A 22,999-nucleotide genomic window follows, 5' to 3' on the forward strand; every position below is an offset into this window, starting at 1 on the left:
AAAACCGCACCTGATGTTGGCCTTCTTGTGTCTCTCTGGCCCCTTCCACACATGCAGAATAATGCACTTTGACTCCACTTTCATAATTTTTTGCAAGGGGATTTTGCTATTCTGCACAGTAAAATCCAGCTGCAAAGTGGATTCAAAGTGGATTATTCTGCATTTGCTGAAGGGGCCAAAGGTCTCTGCTATGTTTTCACGACTGTTATAGCCCTCCCCACCCCTTCCACAAACGGGGAGGGTTTGCATCACTCAAGTTAAGGAGCAAAGCCTTTCTTCCAATTCCTGAGGAGAAAAGGGAGCAGGCCCCATTCCCTTTCAGAAAACGACTGGGGATCTTCAGGCGCTTTGTGTAGGAGCACACCCTTCCCCATGGGCGAAGAGGGGTCTGCACAGGAGCAGGCTGGGAAGAGGAGGAGGTCCACGATGAAGACCGCCTTCTTGCCGGGCTGACGTTGGGTTCCGTCCCCGCCCGGCCTCGCTCCACCTCTTCCCCCGCGTGCTTTCAGGGAGACGGCCGCTGCAGCAGCGCTCTCCAGGCCTCACAAGAGCTGTCACACCTGAGGTAAGCGGTGCGCCGTCTTTTTTTTAAAATGCGGGATGAAGGAAAAGACATTGGGGAGAAAAGGGAGGGGGCCAACCAAGAAGCGACCGGCGGAGTAGAGGGGACGCCCAAAGCCAGCCAGAGACAGGGAGTGTGTGGGAGAACCCCCTTTGCAAAGGGCTGTAGCGATCTGGGTGCGGAAACGGGCCTTCCGCTTCCCGCGTTGCAGCGCCACGATCGTCTTTGTCGTCTTCTCCCACTCTCCTGCCACGTGGACGAGCGGGCTGGGTAGGCCGGCGGTCAGCCAGCCGCAGGGGTGGTGCCGAAGCAGCTTCAGTTGCTTGAGGCAGGGAGGATGAACAAATGATTATGGAACAAATGATCACGGCTGGATTCAACTGGTTCTGATGGGTTTTCGGGGCTGTGTGGGCGTGGTCTGGTGGATCTTGTTCCTAACGTGTCGCCTGCATCTGTGTGGCTGGCATCTTCAGAGGTGTATCGCAGAGGGACGTCCGTTTCACACTGTGTCTAGTCAGAAGGGAATTCCCTTCTCACTGGACACAGTGTGTAACACACACCTCTCTGTGATGCACCTCTGAAGATGCCAGCCACACAGATGCAGGCGAAACGTTAGGAACAAGATCCACCAGACCACGCCCACACAGCCCCGAAAACCCACCGGAACAAAAGACTCTTCTGAAGGGGGATTGGGGAGCGCTGGTCGGCCTCGAGCCAAGGGCTGCGGCCTCTCTTCCCAGTCAAAGGCCCATATTCTGTATAGGAGAAGCGCTGGCCATAAGATAAACGAAATAAAGAAGTAATTGTGAATGTGAAGTGTCTGTCTCTCTTCTCTCTCCCGTCGTTCATATCAACCTAACTTAGCCTCCTACAAAAATAAGTTTCTCCGTAGATTAGTAACAAATTCTATGGGGTTTTATATATAGCAGAATATGTGACCCTGCTCCATATGGCAGAGTATAGAAAAGAGACCTGTTCCCAGCTGCTGACCTTAAGCTTTATAGATGCGGCAGAGCCTGGGGGTGGGAGAAGAATTATGTGCAGTATTTGTTGAATGCAAATAAAGACTATGGGGCAGAGCCTGATTTTCTTTGTGTGTTGATTTAACATATTTGATTTGGAAAGTGCTTTTTAAAAGTCGGCATTCCATCTTGATATTAAAAGTTTTAAGACTAGAAATTCCAGGTGTTCTCAAAGTGACAGGGCTTATCCCACGAGACAAGCAAGAGCTGTTGCCATTTATATGAGGATTTATAGCTTGCTTTTGAAAAATTAATGTAGAAAAAGCTAACATTTTATTGGTGTTTTTCATTGGTGTTGAAACTGTAAGGAGCACTAGAGTGAAATGTAAAATGCTGAGATTGTGGGGTAGATACTACTGTGGGTGGGGGTTGCTATTTTTTTTTTTTTTGGCATTCAGTTCCATTTTCAAGGTCCCCTGCCTACAAAAACAGCACATCAAGAAGTAGTCTAGCCCAGAATTCTTCCTGCCCTTCTGGATTTATACTTGTAGTGAGTCTTTTATGTAGGGGAACATTGACAAAATATGACCCCTGTTAGTGGTGTAAAGTGATGCCATCTATTCTATTACTTCCTCATTTTGGCCAGTCACACTGATGATCAGGAAACATTTAGTACATTCTTGTGTGGCTGGCTTTTGACCTGCTTTAAAATCTTGAGTTATGGATTGGTGTCCTTGATTTGGTGAGCTAGATTCTATGGCAATGTTTTGCAATATGGGAATGAACATAGTGCTGTCCTGTTTTGCTCTTTATCTTCAATGTTTTCTGTCTGCATTTCTCTTGCAGTATTCATGGCTTCCAACACAGAACGCACCTTTATTGCCGTCAAGCCTGATGGAGTCCAGCGGGGATTAGTGGGAGAAATCATCAAGCGCTTTGAACAGAAGGGCTTCAAATTGGTGGCTTTGAAATTTATGCATGTAAGGTTCATCCTTGCTTTGATGAGTAGCATGTGGACAAGCAGCCCCTGTATCAGTGTGGGAAAACTTACCAGTGGGTTTATGCTACATGTTCAGTGGGGTTGCCATTTGTCATTCCAGATGGGAAGATTTCAGTAGACAGAAGGGATTCCTTCTCGTGGAATGTGACTTTCACCTTCTGCTTTCACACTGGGGCCCAAAATACCACCTGAAATGCTGCTGCTGGGGGAACAAAGGACACCCCCAAGAACAGCTGGGGGAGTCCATAAAAATCAGCCTCTACCAGCTGCTGATATCCTCTGTAGGATTCAAGCCAATATACACAGACACACACAAAATATGTGAGATAAAGGGTGAAAATAGCAGCAGCAGCATGAGATAAAATGCTGAAAACTATATGTGCCTGTTTTTGTAGTGGTGCAGTCCAATCCACCACATAAGACTATGGTCCTGTGTATATTGTGAAGGGAATGTGGTGGTGGATGGGACTGCATCGCTTAAGACTGCAGGTGGAGGATGATATGGCATCATGTTTAGTCCACTCTCTTGTCTTGAAAAACTCTCTGCATAATAGAAAACAACCACAGTAAGCAAAGAGGGGGGTATCTGTACTGTTAAAGTTCTTTATTTACATGGAGATTCTTATGTGAGAAAAAAATTCACAGTTGGAATCCTGCACCTGCTCTCTCACATAGTGCAAGTTCATTCTGTCCTGGGACCTCACTATCACCTTATTTTCCTGCATGTGTGAACCCAGCTTTAATTAGAGCAGAAACATATTTAGGATGAAATAGACAAAAATGCACCACAGTTATTTTCATCATGTTGCTTAAAAATGTGGTGGTCTTTGAATTGAGTTCTACTGAGTAAGGTAATCTGTTATGTACTGACAGCAGAAAGTGAAAATATTGCTCATAGATAATCTGTTGAAACTGCTTTGTAAACTAATTTCTGAGTGAGGCAATGCGTGTTTTACTGCTTGCTTTTGATGCTATTTCAGTGGTGTTGGGAGGGGCTTAAATATGATTTAATTAGCTGTTGCTTTATCAAATGTAGAATAGAAGTGTTAATCTTTTGTTGGTGCCCTGTAGTATTTTTTATGACTTTCTTATCTCTCTAAAGGCTTCTGAAGACCTTCTCAAACAACATTACATTGACCTGAAAGATAGGCCATTCTATCCAGGTTTGGTTAAATATATGAATTCTGGACCTGTAGTGGCCATGGTAAGTACAGTTAACTTGAATTTCGCCACTTATGCCATAAATCTCTGTGGACCTGATGTTTCAACTCTTCATGGGGAGGAGGAGGGAGGGACCTGAGTCAGAAGAGGCTTGTAATAATGTATTGGTTCTCTTCTGTGATACAAATATTACAGGGATAGAGCAGGATATAAATGTAATAAAATAAATAAATCTATCTCCTGTGTGTCATAACTGCCCTCCTCTTGTATCAGAGCAAATGAGAGTTGCAAATTTGTGGATAGTTGTTTTCTTTGGTGTGCAAGGCCAGTGGATAGCTGCTGTTCTTTCTGCCTTTTGCTAGGCTTGATAATCACTTGCGTTGTAACCTCAAAAATCATTCACTGGGCCTAGAGTGACTTAAACTATGGGAGACTATATGGAATTTTGCCTAAAAACCATTTTAAATGCTATGATTTCACTTGCTGGAGTAACAATAGAACTTTAGTGGGGAAAGTGAATACCTATTTGTACCTAGACAATTGTGAATAGGTTTGTGAGCCAGGTATAACTGTCATGGTAGAAATATTTCTCGGCTTGTAAACTGTCATGATAGAAATCTGTCTTTGATATCTGTCCTTTTGATTCATATTCAGTTTTACATTGTGTTATTTTTGGAATGTTCTAGTTATTTGAGAACTTTCCATGATTAAGGAAAAGAGTGTGATTTGTATGCTGTTTAAAACAAAATGGACCACCTGTGTATAGATGTGCAACATTTTGGAAGATTAAAACAAAGGATTACTTTAGACCTTTAGAAACCTTGGTCTCTAAATAATTCTGTGAAAGATAAATATCTAATTAGTGTTTCCATTGTTTGTAAGTAATTCTGCAATTTTTCACTATTTAAACCTTGAATGGAGTCATTGGTGCCTCAGTTGGTTTAAAATGCACATCTTTATGCTCTTGAGAGTCTGTGTTGTTGTTTTTTTGGATTCATTTTTATTAGATGTTTTCAAGGCTTAGGTTTTTACTTAGTAAGAGGAGCCCTTCTAATTTTACTGAGAACATCTAATTACTTTCCAGTTTCTAGGCGCCCATGTAGGCTTAATAACATTCAGCACATTCATTAAAAAGTCCAGTTTCCAAAGCTGCGGTTTGTTCACTGCAGGTTTTCAGTCCTTTGTAGCATTGCTCCAGGAAGGGACCACAGAGCATGTGTGATGAGGAGTATGAGTTCGTGTTTGTCAGTGTTGGAGGTACTGCTAGATCAGGGGTAGGGAACCTGCGGCTCTCCAGATGTTCAGGAACTACAATTCCCATCAGCCTCTGTCAGCATGGCCAATTGGCCATGCTGGTAGGGGCTGATGGGAATTGTAGTTCCTGAACATCTGGAGAGCCGCAAGTTCCCTACCCCTGTGCTAGATATACTGGCTGCTTGAACCATGAAACCATGTTGAAACATGAACCATGTTTGTGTTTTGGTTTTTTTTAAAGAATGTATTCTGTGCCTAACCCCTGTCTTCTGTTAAGTTGCCAGGGTGAGCCACATATATTAAAGAACTTTATTGTTGTAGGTTTGGGAAGGCCTTGGTGTTGTAAAGACTGGCAGAGTAATGTTGGGGGAAACCAACCCTGCAGACTCCAAGCCTGGCACTATCCGTGGTGACTTCTGCATTCAAGTGGGCAGGTTGGTACAAAAATATCTGTTTAAGTGTTTGGAAGGTTTTCCGGTTGAAAATACTAAACTTTAAACCCTTCAGAAGAAAACGTGAAGAACAGAAATTTTATGATACAAAACTCTTGAGATATTTGGGGTTCTACTGACATAAAGCAGAACATAATTCTTTTTTATTACAAGATGGGTTAACTTGCTTATTCAGTGTTGTTCTAATTGAAGTGGTTGGGTAGCGTTGATTCAACTGTTTATTTTTTCCAGGGTTTGAATTTTTAAAACCGCTGTTCTACAATTACAGCTGAATAGAGCCCTGGGCTAATTAATAGAATGTGGCAGGATGAGTTTATTTTGTGCATGAATATGAGAAATGGATGTGTTAGTTTTAAGCTTTGATTGAATCTTGTTCGATGTTTGTGTGTCAGTAATGTAGTGAGTGTCAAGTCACAGCTGACAAGGGTTTTCCAGGCATGAAGAAAAGAAGAGTTTGGATTTATATCCCCCCTTTCTGTCCTGTAGGAGAGCTTACAATCTCCTTTCTCTTCTCCCCCCCCCTCCCCCGCACAACAAACACCCTGTGAGGTGGGTGGGGCTGAGAGAGCTCCAAAAAGTTACGTTCCTCCAGATTAGAATGCACCTGCTCTTAACCACTATGCCACTGCTGCTCCTAGTCTCACTGCTGAGACTAACAGAGATGGTTTGCCATTGCCTTCTTCTACACAAGAACCTTGGCATTCCTTGGTGGTCTGCCATCCAAATGTTCTCCAAGGCTGAGGAATATTTAGGCCTTGAAAAACTTAAATTTATAGCTGTGTAGGCTATTAGTTCCAGATTTTATCTTATGTCATCAACTCTGTTCAAGCTTCAATTTTGTCCTTTTTTTCTTGGAAGGAACATCATTCATGGCAGTGACTCTGTGGAGAGTGCTCAGAAAGAGATCAACCTGTGGTTCAAGCCTGCAGAACTTGTGAGCTTCAAATCTTGTGCTCATGACTGGATTTATGAATAAAACAAGCCTTTTGGTGAATTGTGCCTTTTTCTAACAAAGCATCTCATTCCTCTGACGTATTTGAACTGGCAAAATTATCACGGTTATATTTAATTATTGGCACTGACAAATAAACTATCATGAACCACTGTGCTTCTTTCCTTTATTTTGAAGAAACAAAGGTAATACATAAACAAATATCCATACAGCTTTTAGGATTGTAGATGGTAACGTCCCAGTGCAGCCTTTTGCATCTCGGTCAGTGAGTTATCCTGTCAAATTACAAGGAGGTTTTTATCCTCAGATACAGATGTGCTGTGATCCTTTGAAGACCCCAAAGGAATGGGATACTTTCAACTGAGAAATCACCTAGCACACTCTTTCAACAGGAAATATCCCCTAACACAGCAATATATAGTCAAAATGGCCTACACGCTCCCAAATTCAATAGTGTGAAATATCCAAGCTTTCAAAATGTAGATTAATGTATCCAAGCATTAATGTAGATTTAAAATGGGCCTTGTACATCAGTCTTGATGGAGAAGGGAAGAAGTTGGTGAGCCTGCATAGTTATGCTACTGAAGAGTTGGTTGTCTTTAGTTCCACAGACAAGAGGGTAAGAGTTCTAATCTAGCAATAGAGTTTCAATTGACTGATCTACTATTGAAAAACAACCTTCCTAATGTGGGGAGAGATAGGGTATTAATTATACTATATAATGGGCTGTCACAAATTTTGAGAATGAGTTTTCCAAACTGCTCTAATTAAAGGTGACTCTGGCTCCCTAAAAACATAACTCTTGTTAGTAAATGGGCAAAATTGTACATGTCTGACAATTACAATATTCTCAACAATATTATAAAAACAACAAGTCTGACATGCCCATACAACATATATCATTAAATTAGAACTGTGTTTTCACTGGTTCCCTTCCCATTCCCAGTTGAGTGTTAAACAGTGCTGCAATAGTATCTCCCCTGGTCCCCATTTTCCCTAAATGTGCATCCCTCTGTTAAGGGATGTTCCACTGAACCAATGCTTTGCCTATGCGTAGTCTTCCTCTAGTCCCTTGATATTTTATGATGATGAACCAAACAGTTTTATTTCAAGGCTGTAAACTATAAGGATACTTTCTAAATATTAACCCTAATTGATTGCAGTAGAGCTTGCTTCTAAATAAACATGCCTCTAAGCAGCTGTCAAGAATAGATTTCCCAAAATAAACTTCAGACAATTTAAGTTTGTGTAGGGGCTTTCTTTGGAAAAGTACCATACAATAATAAAGCACAATGTTTTATAATTTTTTCAACTCCATAAACGTTCAAAAACTCTTACATGGTTTCCACATGCTAGCATCAGTTGCTTTAGATTATTTTGCACAGGACTGTCCACTTTAACTCAATTCAAACAAATTCTGGTTTTTTAGCTGCTCTTTTTCCTCACTTTTCTTTATATTGTTGTGATGGACCTAAGGAGCAGGGAGAGGCAGAAAAGCCTGACTCTGAATTGATAATCCCTTGCAGAGCTTGTGGGTATGAATGACAGACAGGAGTGGGTAGAGTTTAAGAAGAGTTAGCTTCTGACAGGATTAGAAATGCAGCTGCGAGTTACCACGAAAACAGATGTATTTAGTATCTGTGAAAGACTTGTGGAGTGGGTGGGGAAAGAAAGGATCCTACTCTAGCTAAGGAGGGGAATTTACTTACAGGGAGAGAAGAATCCAGGGACGTAGGTATAGACTTTTTATGGGGGGTTCGGGGGTGGGGCCACATCCCACCTGCTCCTAGGGCATGCCCACGCCTCCCCATGCCCCGCCCAAGCGCTTATAAAAGCAGCTCTCCAAGGCCGGGGACATCAGACTCCCCCGCCCTGATCTCCCCTGCCCCCCACCAGCTGGGTTCCCAGCCGGCAGCTGGCAGTTCCTTCTGCCCTCCCCTTTGGGCAGAGGCATAAAGGGAAAATGGAGCCCGGTGCAAAATCTGAGCCCCCCCCCCCCCCTTCCCGGCAGCCACTGTGATGCTGGAATCCATCCCCAAACAGCATCACTTTCAATGATGTTTAAACTAGAGAGCCCAAATTCTCCTTTTAAATCCACCTTAAAGGGAGAATCTGGGGTCTGGTCGCTTAAACAACATACAAAGTGCGCTGTTGTGGGGTGGCTTATTCCCCACCGTGAAACAATGCATCACTTTCAATGTAGGCGTGGTGGTTAAGAGCAGGTGCATTCTAATCTGCCGGGAGGAACCGGGTTTGATTCCCTGCTCTGCTCTTGAACTGTGCAGGCTTATCCTTGGGAATTCAAAATTAGGCGCCTGTACACTCCCACCTGCACGCTCCCAAGCTATGGGGTGACCTTGGGCTAGTCACAGCTTTTCAGAGCTCTCTCAGCCCCACCCACCTCACAGGGTGTTTGTTGTGAGGGGGGGATGTCAAGGAGATTGTAAGCTCCTTTGAGTCTCCTACAGGAGAGAAAGGGGGGATATAAATCCAAACTCCTCTTCTTCTAAACTGAGGACCTCAGATTCTCCCTTTAAATCCCATGCTACTGAAGGGGTTTGGATTTAAAAAAGGAAGAATCTTCGGAAATTTAGGAGTGCCATGCTGTCAGGGGTGCACCAGATTTTTAGGAGTATCTTTAGGAGACTCTCCTAATGATTACCATCAGGAACTGGTGAAATTTGGTTCAGGGGTCTTAGAAGTTATGGATTCCCCTCAAAAGATGTAAACCCATCTCCTATTACCTTCCATTAGAGCACTAATGGGGGATGGGGAACACACTTCCCTGGAGATCCCATAGCTTTGGACCCCTGGACCAAACTTCACAAAACCTGGGTGGTATCATCAGGAGATGCCCCAAACAATCCCTGAAAATGTGGTGCTGCTAGCCTAAACAATGCGCCCCCTGCAGGCCAAAAACCGGAAAACACTAAAATGTTTTTAAAATCCACAAACGGGTGGGCGGAGCTTCGGACATGAATGCGGGGGTTTGAACCCGAGGAACTTCCCCCCCCCCCTTTACCTACGTCCTTGGAAAAATCCCTAGCCTAGGTTCTAAGAGCAGAGCTAGTTGTTTTTCTGGACAGAGTGGGTAGAACTGAGGGGGCAGGCAGTGAAAAAGTTTGTGTCAGTGGGTGACTATTCTGTAGTCAGGAGGGGAATTTACACTATGTGTGGGAGAAGAACTCCCATCCCTAGTTCAGTAGAAGGATTTTTTTCGAACACTGTGAAGTCATCCTAAAGTTTGAGAAGTTTGAATGGAAACAAAGTTGGGAGAATACTCCTTTCTGTATAGTTTACAGGCACCAGAGCATGGACCTCTGTGTGCTAGCTTGGGAAAAGTCTGTGAAACATCTTGAAAGTCTACCAAAAGCATTAAGAACTTTAATCAACTGAAAACCTAGTCAGCCAAACATCATGTGTGCTGAACTTTGAAATCATCTTCATATGTGTATATAAAACGACTTCTTTCCTTATGATCAATATTCCCTCCTATCCTATTCCCTTGAAGAGTTTAACCAAATTCTATTCATTTTTTAAACTTTAAAAAGCTTCTTGCATGGTTATCTGAGGTAAAACAGAGGGAAAGCAAGATCACCTCAATTCCCTAAGCTGGTTCAGGCATATGTTTATTTTAAAGAGGTACAGAGTGGGACCACTGAAAAGAAAATATGAAAGAAAATGGCCCCTCTAAAACCACTTGGTGGACATGGGCACATTGGGAATCCCTGACACACACACACACACTTGCTCTCTCAACCAGCAGCAAAGAAAAGAAGTGCTTAGAAGAATTAGGAAATGTTCTTTGCTTTTGGGAGGTGGGAATTTTACCCTTTCCTTCACAACTGTTCAAGAAGCCCTAGAGTATTTTGATTCTTTACTTATGCCCAGATTTGTACCAATTAATGTCACTCGCTACAATTCTAATAATACCAGGGGCCCCTAATCTTTCAGTGCCTATGGGCACCTTTGGAATTCTGGCAAAGGATGGTGGGCGCAATTACAAAATGTCAGGGATTGAGGTTATATCTGACACTGGATCTCTTCCAACATTTCAGACAGAAGTTGTTTAGTAAAATTCCTTTTAATTTGCACAGCCAATCAGAAGCTCTACTGGGGAAAAAGCCCCACTTGGTCCCACTCATTTTCTAAAACCACTTGGTGGACAGGGGCACATGATGTCCACAGGCACTATGTTGGGAATCTCTGACTAGTGTTATCTAGATTATTTCCTGGAGCACTTGGACTCCCTATTTCTACATGTAAGCTTTTCTGTCTGGTGCTGCCCATATATTTTCTCTTTGTTGTTCAGTGTTACACTTTATGCTGCTCCCCTGCCTCATCTTCGCTTTAAACTTACATGTATTTTCAAATATATCTTTCTCCCCTTTACAGAAATTATCTGTACCTCTTCAGACTGTGTATTCCAACCCTCTGTGTGGTGTTATTCTTAAGCATTAACCACAATTACTATTCTTGTTTGCTTTAAAGGAAAATCCTGGGGACTTTCATTGTGTTGTTTCATACTTAATGGTGGTTAGTTCAATGAAAATATTTTACACTGAAGGTCAACTAGATACTTAAGAAATACTGTCTGTATTTTTAAACGCCTCAGCGTATGAAACAAGGACAACCAATGGCTTTCTATTTTGTCGTCGTCCCCCTACATCACCCACCTTCCCTAGTTACTGTGAAGCATTATTCTTTCAGTTCTGCTATTAGCTAAACCAGGGGTCAGCAACCTTTACCACCCAAAGAGCCATTTGGACCCTTTTTCCATGGCCCCGAAGATCTACCGAGCTGGAGAGGTGGCTCCGCATGGAGCCACCTCTGGTTCAGCCCCTCCACTCACCTTTCCTTCCAGCGCTGGGAGGTGGAGGTGCCAGGCAGGGAAACCCGCTCTGCTCGACGGAGCAGGCAGCCACCTGCTTCGTGGGGCAGAAGGGGGATGGCGGCTGTGGCCTGCCCAGTGCTGCCACCTCCTGTGCTGCAGGAGACAACAGCGCCGGGCAGGGAAACCTTCTCTGCCTGATAGAGCAGGCAGCCACCTGCTCCATGTGGCAGAGGGGGGATGGCGGCCGCGGCCTGTCCGGGGCCACCACCTCTCGCACTGCGGGAGGCAGTGGCACCGGGCAGAGGGGGGATGGCAGCTGCAGGGATGGCAGAAGGGGGATGGTGGCTGCTCTGGAGGGACACGCCCACGCTACCCTCCAACCTCCAGGGTCAGAGGGCAGTGTGGGCATGTCCCTCCAGCCCTCCAGAACAGTGCTGGAAGGAGAGGTGAGTGGAGGGGACATGAAAAGCGACACCCTCACACATGAAGCCGCCTCTGGTTCAGCCCCTCCACTTACCATTCCTGGAGGGACATGCCCACGCTACCCTCCGACCTCCAGGCCATGCAGAGCCACAGTATAAGGCTGAAAGAGCCACATACAGCATCGAAGCCGCAGGTTGCAGACCCCTGAGCTAAACAGATGCTGGAGAAAGACAGGTGAAAGGAACAGTGGAACAGCACAGGCCCTGGTTAATTGCCTTAAAGCAATTTTATCACATTTATGTCTATAGTCCATCTTTCAAGCTAGGATTCAAGACAGATTACAAGCATGAAAGACAATGCAATTGATCAGCAAGCAGATTGCAAAATATATTTAACTCTGGCAGCAATTCCTAGTAAAATGACATCATTCAGTAGGGTTGGGATCAATGAACTGGAAAAAAGCACATTATTCCCAAGCTGATCCATTACACACTACACTACAACTTTACTTCCTCCATGAGACTGTCCTCTGGAACAATGATGTTTTGCACATTTCGTAAAACAGAAGTATGAGGATGCTGAAGAACAGGAAGTTTCCCATCTAACCTGTTGCCATGGTGGCACCTTTAGAAGGCTTAGCGCTGAAGAACAGAGCTGCAGTGAAACATGGCAGAAGAGGAAGTCTTGCAGATATGTGGATGCAATGCCATCAAGGTCTTTGTAGACAACAGATTCTTGAGTTGAGTCTACTACCTGATTGGTATGTCTGCAGGGCAGAAGTGACAGGCAGATTTAGCACACAATAGTAGCTGGGGATGAATGACCTTCAAGGACTACAGGCTGGCACAGATGGATGCCCCCTTTTTATCTTCTAAAGAATAGTGTAATCCTGTGGCAGTTTATTCATTAGTTATGTTGAACTCAGTGATATGCATTAGAGGATTAGGATAGCAACAGTGACATACCAATAAACCTTCAAAGGAGCTTTGACTTGTATCTAGATGAGGGCTAAACAACCAACATTTGATACGTCCAATACTAATAGAGCTACAATTTACCAAACTGACTGAAGTACAAACAAATGAAAGTTTCATTATGTTATTTCCAAGGGTTTCCATATTCTTTGAGACACACATACCTGAACATTATTCCCAAAGACAGACAAAAGTCAAATCCATCTTTTTACTTTAACATCTTTTATTTTGTGTAAAAAAAGGCAAATTTAGTGAATTATTTTCATCTTGTACACAAAGTTATACTTTTAATGCTTTTTCACATCCATGCTTGAAAATCTGCAGTCTGGTAAAAATGAAAGTAACATTAATTTCTTCAAAAAGCATTTTTCACTGAGTTATGTACATTTCATTAGAGGTTTTAAAACGCTCCCATTTGACCACACAAGTTACCAAGAAAATAAAAGATTGAATTTATACAGATATTGATCTATATATCAAATACATACAGAAATGATGTAAAAACCCTATTCAGTTTTTGTGGTTTTTTTTAGAAAAAACTTCTGCCTGGATAAACCTTTCCCAGGGCAAAAGTTGTTGTTTTTTATTCTTTTTTTTAATAAATGGCTGACTGTACTTAAATATGAAAATTAAAAAGAAACAAATTTCAATTTAATCACAGTTTTAATCCCTTTCCAATAAAGGATTGTTACCAAATATATTAGCACCATAGTACAAATATGGATGGGAGAGGGTGTTCACATCACATAAAAATGACAACAATAAAAACACACACTGAAACCCGTGTTAGTATCAATAGAACAAGAAACTGATAACTGCTTTTGCTTTACTCAGATCCAATTAGGAAATTTAAAAACAAACTTAAAAAGGGGTCAGCTAAGATTCTGAGCGGTGAAAAGAAGGAACACTTGCAATACAATTACCTGGCTGGCAGTGCACTCTTCGATAGAAAATCCTGCCATGTGCCAACTACTGAACCTTGCTAACCCTTAGCATCAGTACAGGCTTCAAAATCCTGACAAACCCCCCAACCCCACCCCCACCATCCCAATTTGTTTGTGTAAATCAGTTCACAGTAAAAATAAAAGAATGTTCATAGAGCGACATTATACAAAAATGCATGCATACCAAAAGCAATTAAAGCTGCGCAAAGAAAAGTTTATCGTCTCCCAGTCATCTGCCGTGTGATGAGGCCATGAGTAAATGTTGTACAGAATCAAGAATGAAGTAAAAAAAAAAAAAGAACAGAAAGAAAAGAAAGCATTCCTATTCAACTAGTCCAGAACAGAATCAGCCAAGATAGTTGCATGGCATTTAAATTAGAAGTTTAAAAACAGGCGAGATTCCAAAATATAATTTTTTTACTATAGGAACATCTCTTGCAGGACATGAAATCCTGCCCATAGAAACAAACTTGGGCTAGGGGGAGACTGGCAGTGTCACCAATATGACATAATACTCACCTCCCACTACTGGAACCATCTTCCTTTAAATATGCAAGAGCTACCTCCAGAAATCTGAGGACTAGCAACACTGCACAAATCAAAGTTAGCATCCCACAGCACAATCCAAGGTCTGACTTGGTCCAGCAGGCTAGTTTGAATGTTTCCATTTCACTTTCTAGGCTGATGTGGTAGGGATTGAGGCTGGCTATGTATTTTCCAGCAGCTGCCATATTCAGAGGTAGAAGTAGGGTGGCCACCTGTTTTCCTGACAAAGGTCATGTGCCTTAAATGAGCAACTCAACTGGCAGAAATTCAACAGGTGATGCTTCCAAGTGTAAATGTGCAGTGATGTATCAGCTGAATTCCTATCTACTGGGTAGTTACTGAAAAGATACAAAGCATGCCAGGAAAACAGGTGACAACTCCAGCTTGGGTGTATTGGTTCAAGTTCAGATTTTATGTTCATACAAGAATCTGTATATAACAAATTCAAGCTTATACTGTAGGATGCCATGATTGTTCCACATGTGCAACAGAATGTAAGGTGGAATCATGAGGTGACTAAATGTAGGTGGGAGAAATCACATTTTTAAAGTTCCCTCATGTAAAAACTCCCAGGGGGAAAGCCCCTCACACATCAGGGTGAAAAATTCTATCCTAGTCTTTTCCCATGCTGGCCTAGTTTTCCATTTACAGCGAACTATTAATGTAGAGGGATTTTTTTTTAATGTATGCACTTTCCTGAGGTACAACTATTCTACCACCTCATTCTGCTGCATCAGTACTCCAGGTCTATTACAGGCCTTGTTCTGGATCTTTTCATATTAAGCAGTATTATGCATACAAGTGGTCCTTACTGAAACCAAAAGAAATACAAGCACTACTCTAAGTCCCTCAGAGTCTGACCACATGACATCATGTGGAACATATTCTACTCTTGAGCACTGTGATCTTGATATTCTACTAGTTTACTACCTGCATACTACCTATTATGATTACTTATGGCCCAGATTGACATAGCCTTGCCTACAAATGGGAAGAACAGTGGATCACTATTATGTCTTAGCCCGATTTCCTCAGGACGGTTGGTTTGTTAGGTCATTCCTTTGCAACGGCTGGGCAGTCAGGTGACATGGGTTATCCGGGGGGGGGGGGGGGGGGGGGCTTTAAATAAATAAATGCAAAGTAACTTTACCAGAAGAAAAAAAGAACGACGCTGTTTTGACTAGGACTTTTGACATTGATGTTGGCTGTGATCCAGTGAATCCTTTTATGTCAGCACACAATAGAGCTTCTCATCTCTGGACAGCAGCCCCCACTGTGCTGCTTATGAACCATTTTAAAAATAGGAGAAATTTAGAATGCAACTGGAGGTTTTACAGATGTGATGGGTTGGGTTGTAAGCTGCTCAGAAAAAGAAAGAAGGCCCAACTACATCTAGCGCAGGGGTAGGGAACCTGCGGCTCTCCAGATGTTCAGGAACTACAATTCCCATCAGCCCCTACCAGCATGGCCAATTGGCCATGCTGACAGAAACTGATGGGGTGCTGGATTCAGGCTATCTGGAAACCGCAGGTTCTAATCATGATTTCCTCTCACAGTTCTCTGGATCATGACCATGATATTTTTGGGACATGAAGTATCCAATTACTAACTAAATTTAAATGTATCTGACACCCAAAATCAGTTTTTAAAATATGCATACCTGAAGCAGTTGACAAAAAAATGGCCCAGCTATGTGGAAAAAATGACTAGAAACTGTTCTCATACATTCCTATACTGTACAGAAAAAAATTTACTTCCAGTAGTTACTATAACATTTTACACCATTATCCCCTCTTGCATAGAATGTGGTAAAACCTTTGCATATCACCAATGGTATATTCTCAACAATAGAGCAAGATAATTAAGAAAAGAATCAAATTGCTGGTTTTCAACTTTCTATGCGTTTTTAAATATTCAAAACAATTATATTCCCAAACAAAACTGTCTCTGGGGCTTTTGTGGGTTGCTATTCATAGGCTTAACGGTTGCAGAGGTTAATCAATAGAATTAATTCCTTCTCAATCCTACCCTAGAGTAAAGAATTCAACAAGTTATACTGCTCTAAATAGGACCTGCTATGACCCATAAGCACTTTACAGAACGCAAGCAGTTAATTCCTGAGAGTTTAGTTAATGAACCTTACTGGTAAAAGCAAAACCCTTGACACACATCATCCTGTCACAATACCGCAGAGTGGAGATGTTCGCATGTTCAATTCAATGACAAAAGATATCTGCTGATATCTAGACTTAACTCTCTGCAAAAAAGATTCTAGGCAAATTCAGCATTCTTGCCAAATCAGTCACAAAAACTCTTGAAAATACATTAATTTAAAACGGTTATCAGCAGCCAAGTCGAAGAAAAAAGGGTGCCTAAAGCCAGATCCAAACATAACCTTCAGGCAAACCAGTTTAATTCATTACAAGCTAAAAGCTCTTCCACATAGGGGAGAAAGCCAAATGTCAGGTCCAAAAGTAGACTTGCACCTTCCCACGTTGCATTTGTTGTTCATTTGAGTCTTCCAGTAAGATGAAAAGTCAAACTGTAGATATTTCCCACAAAAGGGCCTGTTTTGCTTGCATAAAACAAAAATCCCAAACCGAATTCCATTCTAAAATCTCTCCAGTTGATACCCTTTGACATTTTGCTGATCATTTGCTTGAGTATCCTAAGAATTCAAAATGAAATCCAGAATGCAGCTGTATCTAGCCCACCATTCACTGACTTCAGTAGAGACTGAACATGATTTAATAGAATGTCAGATAGAAGACGAGCATGTTGTCACTTTTTTGGAAAAATAATCCTCCATTCAAACTCGGTTTCCACCTCATTTGGGCACGTTTTCACCACCCTAAAATTTTAGTTTCAAGACTTGACTATGGAAAGGACAGGGTATATAACTTGTGTTAGCTTTAAAATTCAGAATCTCCCAGCTGGTACCAGAAGGTTCACCTGTTATGACAGTTCACTTGTTTTTGAAACTATACTATCAACCTCCAAGGGTTTCCTGCGAACCTGCTCACTAAGCTTTTAATCCTTACCAAAAAATTAGAGCTTCATTTTTAAACCAGCTTGTACCAATAAAATCTGAACTTGAAAATGTTACAAAATTCATTTAAAGTTTCAAATGCAACTGAGTGTCATTTTTTATGGCAAATTGAAAAAATCTTTTTTTTCACTAAAATAGTTTCCTTGTCCTCCAAAAATTCTCAACTGAGATCAGTTAGCAAAGTGCCCTTAGTCGAAGCCATCCAACTGTATCCTCAGAATGGGAACATCAGTCATTTTGTACAGGCTTCCAAGTTTGCCCTTAGGGTTCTTGTTTGATGTAGTGACTGGCAGACCCATTGCTTTCCTGATCAGATGCTCCTTGAAGAAAGTTGTATTCTTCTCCATCCAGTAACTCCTCTTTCAGCTGCAGTGAAGACACTAAACGTGAAAAAGGAGGTTAGAAGTTGATTATATGAAGACACTGGGAATGTTTCGTTCCAGTCACTTTTCTGCCAACTGCTCAAACTTTTGATGCTATAAGCGGCAAAATGTAAGCTCCAAATCTGAGGTGGGAAAGCAAAAATTTAAATTCAGTATGCATAATGAAAACCACCCAAAGTAGTATGTTGGCAGACTGAATTAGAAAGTGTGACCATGAAAAAAAGGAAGGTGGACATGGAGATACTCTTTAAAGATTCTAATGCAATTTCCATTCAATAATTTTAGACAGATTTACTTTGCACTGTCAAGACAATCCTCATCGTCATGATCCATAATGTCTCATGAGTTCTTCGGGGAATATTCTAACTCCGATGACTGAAAAGAATGAAACATGCAAGTGGTTAAGGAGGGATGCTTTCTGACAAAGAATGGAACTGAAAGATGGGTCCAATCAAAGAAAATCCCATTGCTACATTACCTTTGGCCAAGAGATCCACCCCACTGGGTCTATGTAGTTACACTATCATCATTTACTATTTCAACAGCACTCACCAGAAAGTAAAGTGCTTTACAGTCATATTATTTGTTCCCACATCTCTCCACCTGAACCCTGGCAATTCATTCACCATAGCTTGTGTGGTACAAATTGGGAAAATATGGCTGACAGTTATTTGTCCCAAACAACTAAATTCGTTCTTACAGTGGAACTTTAAACCTAGATTTTGTTCTAGTTGAACACACCTTGTAAAACTACACATTGATTATCATGGCTGATAATCAAGGATTATAGTTGTGGGCCGAGGCAGGAAGGAAGCAATTTATCTGTTACAAATATCCATATATTGCTTAGTCAGAATTTAGGTAATTAGCCACAGGAAGCTGAGATTTCTTCCTTCATCTATCACTGTAGAGCTGACAGCAAAATATGCAGGCTGTTGTCTAAGCGAAGACATTTTAGTTGACTGTTTATCTGTTAAATCTGCTTAAGTTGCTTGGGTACGATCCTATGAATCCATTCTGTTTGTGGAGGCATCTTCCTCCAGCATAAGGAATCTTTCCTGATATGGGGACCTGATTTATGAAGGCAAGGCTCCTTCCACCATAGGAAAGCACCCACCCTTTAGCACAGACAGGTTGAAATAATTATTCGGAGGGCACACAATGAAGTTGGATCATCAAATCAGGGGAGACAAAAAGGAAATCTACTCAATGAGTGATTAAATTGTGGATTTTACAGCCAGTGGATTACAGTAATGGTCCTGAGCACAGATGGTTTTAAAAGGGCATAGGACAGATTAGCGGAGTTTTGTTCATAAATGGCTACTAGCCAAGATGACTAAAAGATATCTCCATATTCAGAGGCAGTAAATCTTAGAATCTGTGCTGGAGTTCAGCCTCCATGCTCTATTTACAGCTCCTCAGTTGCAACTTGTTGGCCACATTGTGAAACATGATGCAGGACAAGATGACTACAAGTCTGAACCAACCCGATGTTCTTGGTGAAAAAGTACAGCCTCAGTAAGAGGCTATACCTCCTTCAAATGCAAGCAGCATTTCCACTTGCACAAAATTTCCACCCCATCTTTCCCTCTTATTTTGGGCTAGCATCTGCAGGACCTCTGAACATAGCGACCTAGGAACCTACAAGAGCAAAATTTCAAGCTACACCAAGAAGAGGAAGGATGATCTACTATTTATTCTACCTTTTAAAAAAATTCTATCTTTCTCCCAGACTTCCTTTCTAGGGCGACCCTATATAACTTATGTCTCATCAAGCTGAATGCAACATATCCTTTTGCAGTCTTAGTTGAACAGAAACAGATTGTTATCAAACTCCTGGAAGGAGTTTGGTGTGACAGATCACGTTCCAGAACTGGTTCGGTTTTCTTCATCTTCTCAGAATGAACTGTATGCTACTATGGTCAAAGTAGCTAAAATCTATAACTTCTGCCAAGTTTGCTTCCTAACTTAACATACATGTGTTGTTGAAGCAATGGATTTACTCGGAGTAGATGCATGTGTGTGTAAAAGTAAAACTGGCAGCCTATACAGTATTTAGGAAACTGCCCCATGCTATGCTGGGTGGTTTCCAAGAGTTACTTAAAGCTGATTTTCCTACCACCTGCATAGCTGATTTTCCTACCACCTGCATAGCATTTTCCTACCACCTGCATAGCATTTCAGCCACAACTTACAGCACCTTCTTTAATTTAAGGAGTCTTACTTCAATGCCTAAAAACTGCCTTCTTCATAAAGTTTGCCCTAATTTTTAAGAACCATTCAGCGTCACTGGGTAAAATCCTAGCCCTACCAAATATCATGCTTTTACTATGTAAAAACTGCCCTGTGCAACAATTTGAACTTTCTCCTCTGTGTTAAGAGTTTTCTGGAAAAAATTTTTGTCTTTAAAAAACATGGAGGCATATTTAAACATGAACTCCTTCATTTACAGTTTAAAACAGGGTATTCTTTCAGAAGGTATGCACACCTTCTTAACTCTATCAAAACCAAATCATTGTGAAAGTACAGAGGAAATTGGTAAGAACTGGTTACCTTAGGGCTGTAGAATGTTTTCCCTGATTAAAGGCAAAACTAGAACTTTTGCCAGGAAACACTGCACATTGTTTTACATAGATTTCAGTGGTAAAATTAGTACATCATTTGATTTATTTGAAAGGTTAACAAACATTTACTGATTTTATACTGAATTTTGGATTTCATTTGGGGATGGGTTGAGCTACAAATCCAGTAAAATGAGAACTTGTTGGAACAGTGTTTTAAAAGGCTCCCAAGAGCAAGGAAGGCACTAAACACACACCATTTGACATTGTGACATTAGTAAGCCATATGAAACATTCCTATGTAAATGCCCCTCTACAGCTTTGAAATTGCTTAGGCTTAAGGTATGAAAAAACTTTACAAAAGCTGGGCTCATTACAGAAGATGCATTAGAGCTGAATGAATAGAAAGCAGATCCAGTTCAAACATTTTTAGATTACCACTTCTTGGTTAAAAGCAGGATAAAAAGCAAATGATCATGATTACTGCAGGAAAAAGAGTTCACAAATTAAAACCATGCAAAATGCACAAAACAAAGAAATTGACCAAAGGGGTTTAAAATAAATGCAAATATCCCATATAAACCAAATGACTGATGATCAGGAAATAACAAAACACTGGAGAAAAAAACAGTAATATAAAGTTCTTCGAGGAAAAAAGTGGGTACAGGGATCTGATTACGCTGTAATTGCTGCTTCTCTTGCATGCTACTTCTGAAGCATCCATTAATTGCCATTTTTGGTGGTGGGTTAGCTGTCCTTTGTTTTAATGCAATATGACCATTCACATTACAAACATTGACAAAAATGTCATTTTTTAAAAGTACAAAGGAGTCTGTTGTGGCGTAGTTTCAAAGCACAACCTGATGCTTCTTGGAACCTTACTAAAACATACAGGCCACTTGATTTCTCTCTTAGTTTTTAGTTCCTATATCATCTCTCCTCGTTGGCCACACATTCTTCCTGCTGATAATAGAACTATTTAAAATGTGGACATGAGAATTATATAACAAAATGCAAATGTATGTAGCCAATACAAATTTTTGGCTCTTCCCAATGTATACATGCTTCGCCCTCTGTGCCTTCAGATTAAAACATACTTCCTTTCTTTTGTCAGCCTACAAGAGCTCCAGACTTCATCAGAACAGCTAAATCCTTCTGTCACTTGCCTATTGTCAGGCTGTGCATATATAACTCTCCACACACAGCAACACTGTACCAGTTCAACCTTGTAACCTTCAGTTTTAAAGCCAAAAAGGCACCCAAGAAAAAGGGGAAGGAGGCCACAGGGAAAAAGATCAAATGTCGGCGTATGGGGTGGCCAACCTCTGGTGCTCCAGATGTTCATGGACTACAATTCCCATCAGCCCCTGTCAACATGTGATCTGACCAAAAAACCCTTCGGGGAGGGCAATATATAAATCTAATAATAAATAAATAATAAAATAAATAAATGTTAGTAATGTTTAAAATGGAATCCATGGTTTGAGACGCTGATTCCTGGACATCTTGTCCTATGAACTCCAGTTTCATTGGGTCACTTAGATCTCCATAGTACATGGTGATTCAATCCACACATTTATTGCCCACAACTGTACTGGAAAAATGCTGTATTTGCCTTGAGGGAACAATCCAGAGATTTATTATGGGGCTTTTTTAAAAGGGTAATTGTTAACATAAAGCGAAGGTGAAAGAATTTGCTTTCCCATGCATTGAGAATGACAAGGAAACCCTGGAAGCCCTAGAATCCACATCTGAATCCAAGTAAGGTTGAGGAGCACATGAAGCCAAAAGGAACAAAGGCCGCATTTCATAGCTGTGGAGTGAGTGTTAAAAGGGGAGTGCCATCTGCCTCTGAAGCGTCCAGTTAGCATGATATCCAAAATGTAAATCATGATTAAAATAATGGCGTCTAGCACATGTTTTTCCTTAAAGACTTTACACTAGCGTACAATTCCTCTAAATGACTGAAATGCATTACGAAGAAATGGAGGTATCTCCCACATGTGATTACAAGAGAAGCTTCTAATAAACTTTCATGAAGACCTACAGGCAGTTCAAAGAAGGAACAGTTGACAGAAACTATAGAGGTTTTGCTTCATCCCTTCCAACAAATGCTTGCTTTTTCTGTTCAGAGAACCACAATACAGCTCTGCAGAATAGCTACAGAAATGGAGACTTGCTGATGAACCACATCCCAAGGTCATGCTCCTTCAACATCTGAATTACAATACAACTACATAGTTTATATTGCAACCTTGTGGATTTGGGTGAAGGAAAAAATTATCCAAAGGCAGAAAAGATACAAGCATATGCAAATTTTGTCCCTGGTCTTCATAAACTCAATGCACTGCAGCAGTTCTCTGTGAGAGTCCTTCCCCACCCACCCCATTGGAAACACCTGCAGGGGGTGGGGTCTGGCAGCTATAACAGGAGTTCTACCAGCAGCCCAAGGAAGCCAGCATGGGTAGTGGCCAAAGGGCGGTGGCACAAGGGCACCGCCGTTGAGGGCCTGTTTGGGAAGGGTTATGCTGTAGGTGGAACAGACTCTATGTTAATGTATTGTCGAAGGCTTTCACAGCTGGATTCAACTGGTTGTGGTGGGTTTTCTGGGCTGTGTGGCGTGAAAAGTGCAATTGGATCTTGTTCCTAACATTTCGCCTGCATCTGTGGCTGGCATCTTCAGAGGTGTATCACAGAGGGAAGTCTGTTACACACTTCCCTCTGTGATACACCTCTGAAGATGCCAGCCACAGATGCAGGCGAAACATTAGGAACAAGATCCACCAGACCACGGCCACACAGCCTGGAAAACCCACCACAACCAGACTCTATGTTAGTTCATTGTATTTGCGTTTTTGCACTTGTGGGATCTGTGATTTGGGAGTTAGCTGGTATATTTAATTAACTGTTTCATGTTTTATTGTTTGCTGTATTAATTTTTT

At 41.5% G+C, this 22,999-nt stretch overlaps 2 protein-coding genes across 5 annotated transcripts in view; one reads left to right on the forward strand and one right to left on the reverse strand.

The window, feature by feature from the left end:
• The first annotated feature begins 410 nt into the window (after positions 1 to 410).
• LOC125428462 (nucleoside diphosphate kinase) lies at positions 411 to 6,495 on the forward strand. Its single transcript, XM_048488598.1, has 5 exons — positions 411 to 565; positions 2,371 to 2,504; positions 3,627 to 3,728; positions 5,261 to 5,373; positions 6,250 to 6,495. The coding sequence occupies exons 2-5, from the start codon at positions 2,376 to 2,378 to the stop codon at positions 6,365 to 6,367; spliced, it is 462 nt and encodes a 153-aa protein (XP_048344555.1). The 5' UTR covers positions 411 to 565; positions 2,371 to 2,375; the 3' UTR covers positions 6,368 to 6,495.
• A 9,119-nt stretch (positions 6,496 to 15,614) lies between these two features.
• The window catches only part of MBTD1 (mbt domain containing 1), a 55,943-nt gene continuing 48,558 nt past the window's right edge, over positions 15,615 to 22,999 (reverse strand). For all 4 annotated transcript variants that reach the window (XM_048487924.1, XM_048487922.1, XM_048487921.1 and 1 more), the window contains exon 16: positions 15,615 to 17,493. In XM_048487924.1, coding sequence (XP_048343881.1) covers positions 17,375 to 17,493 — 119 coding nt within the window. In that variant the 3' untranslated portion in view covers positions 15,615 to 17,374. The remainder of the gene's footprint in view (positions 17,494 to 22,999) is intronic.

This window comes from Sphaerodactylus townsendi, linkage group LG03, assembly GCF_021028975.2.
Source record: "Sphaerodactylus townsendi isolate TG3544 linkage group LG03, MPM_Stown_v2.3, whole genome shotgun sequence".
In the NCBI taxonomy this organism is placed as follows: domain Eukaryota; kingdom Metazoa; phylum Chordata; class Lepidosauria; order Squamata; family Sphaerodactylidae; genus Sphaerodactylus; species Sphaerodactylus townsendi.

Excerpts from the sequence above, each read along its gene's own strand:
- LOC125428462 (XM_048488598.1), top strand. The coding sequence starts at position 2,376 with ATGGCTTCCAACACAGAACGCACCTTTATTGCCGTCAAGCCTGATGGA. Across the intron at positions 2,505-3,626 it reads TGGCTTTGAAATTTATGCAT|GCTTCTGAAGACCTTCTCAA; the intron begins GTAAGGTTCATC and ends ATCTCTCTAAAG. Across the intron at positions 3,729-5,260 it reads CTGGACCTGTAGTGGCCATG|GTTTGGGAAGGCCTTGGTGT; the intron begins GTAAGTACAGTT and ends TTATTGTTGTAG.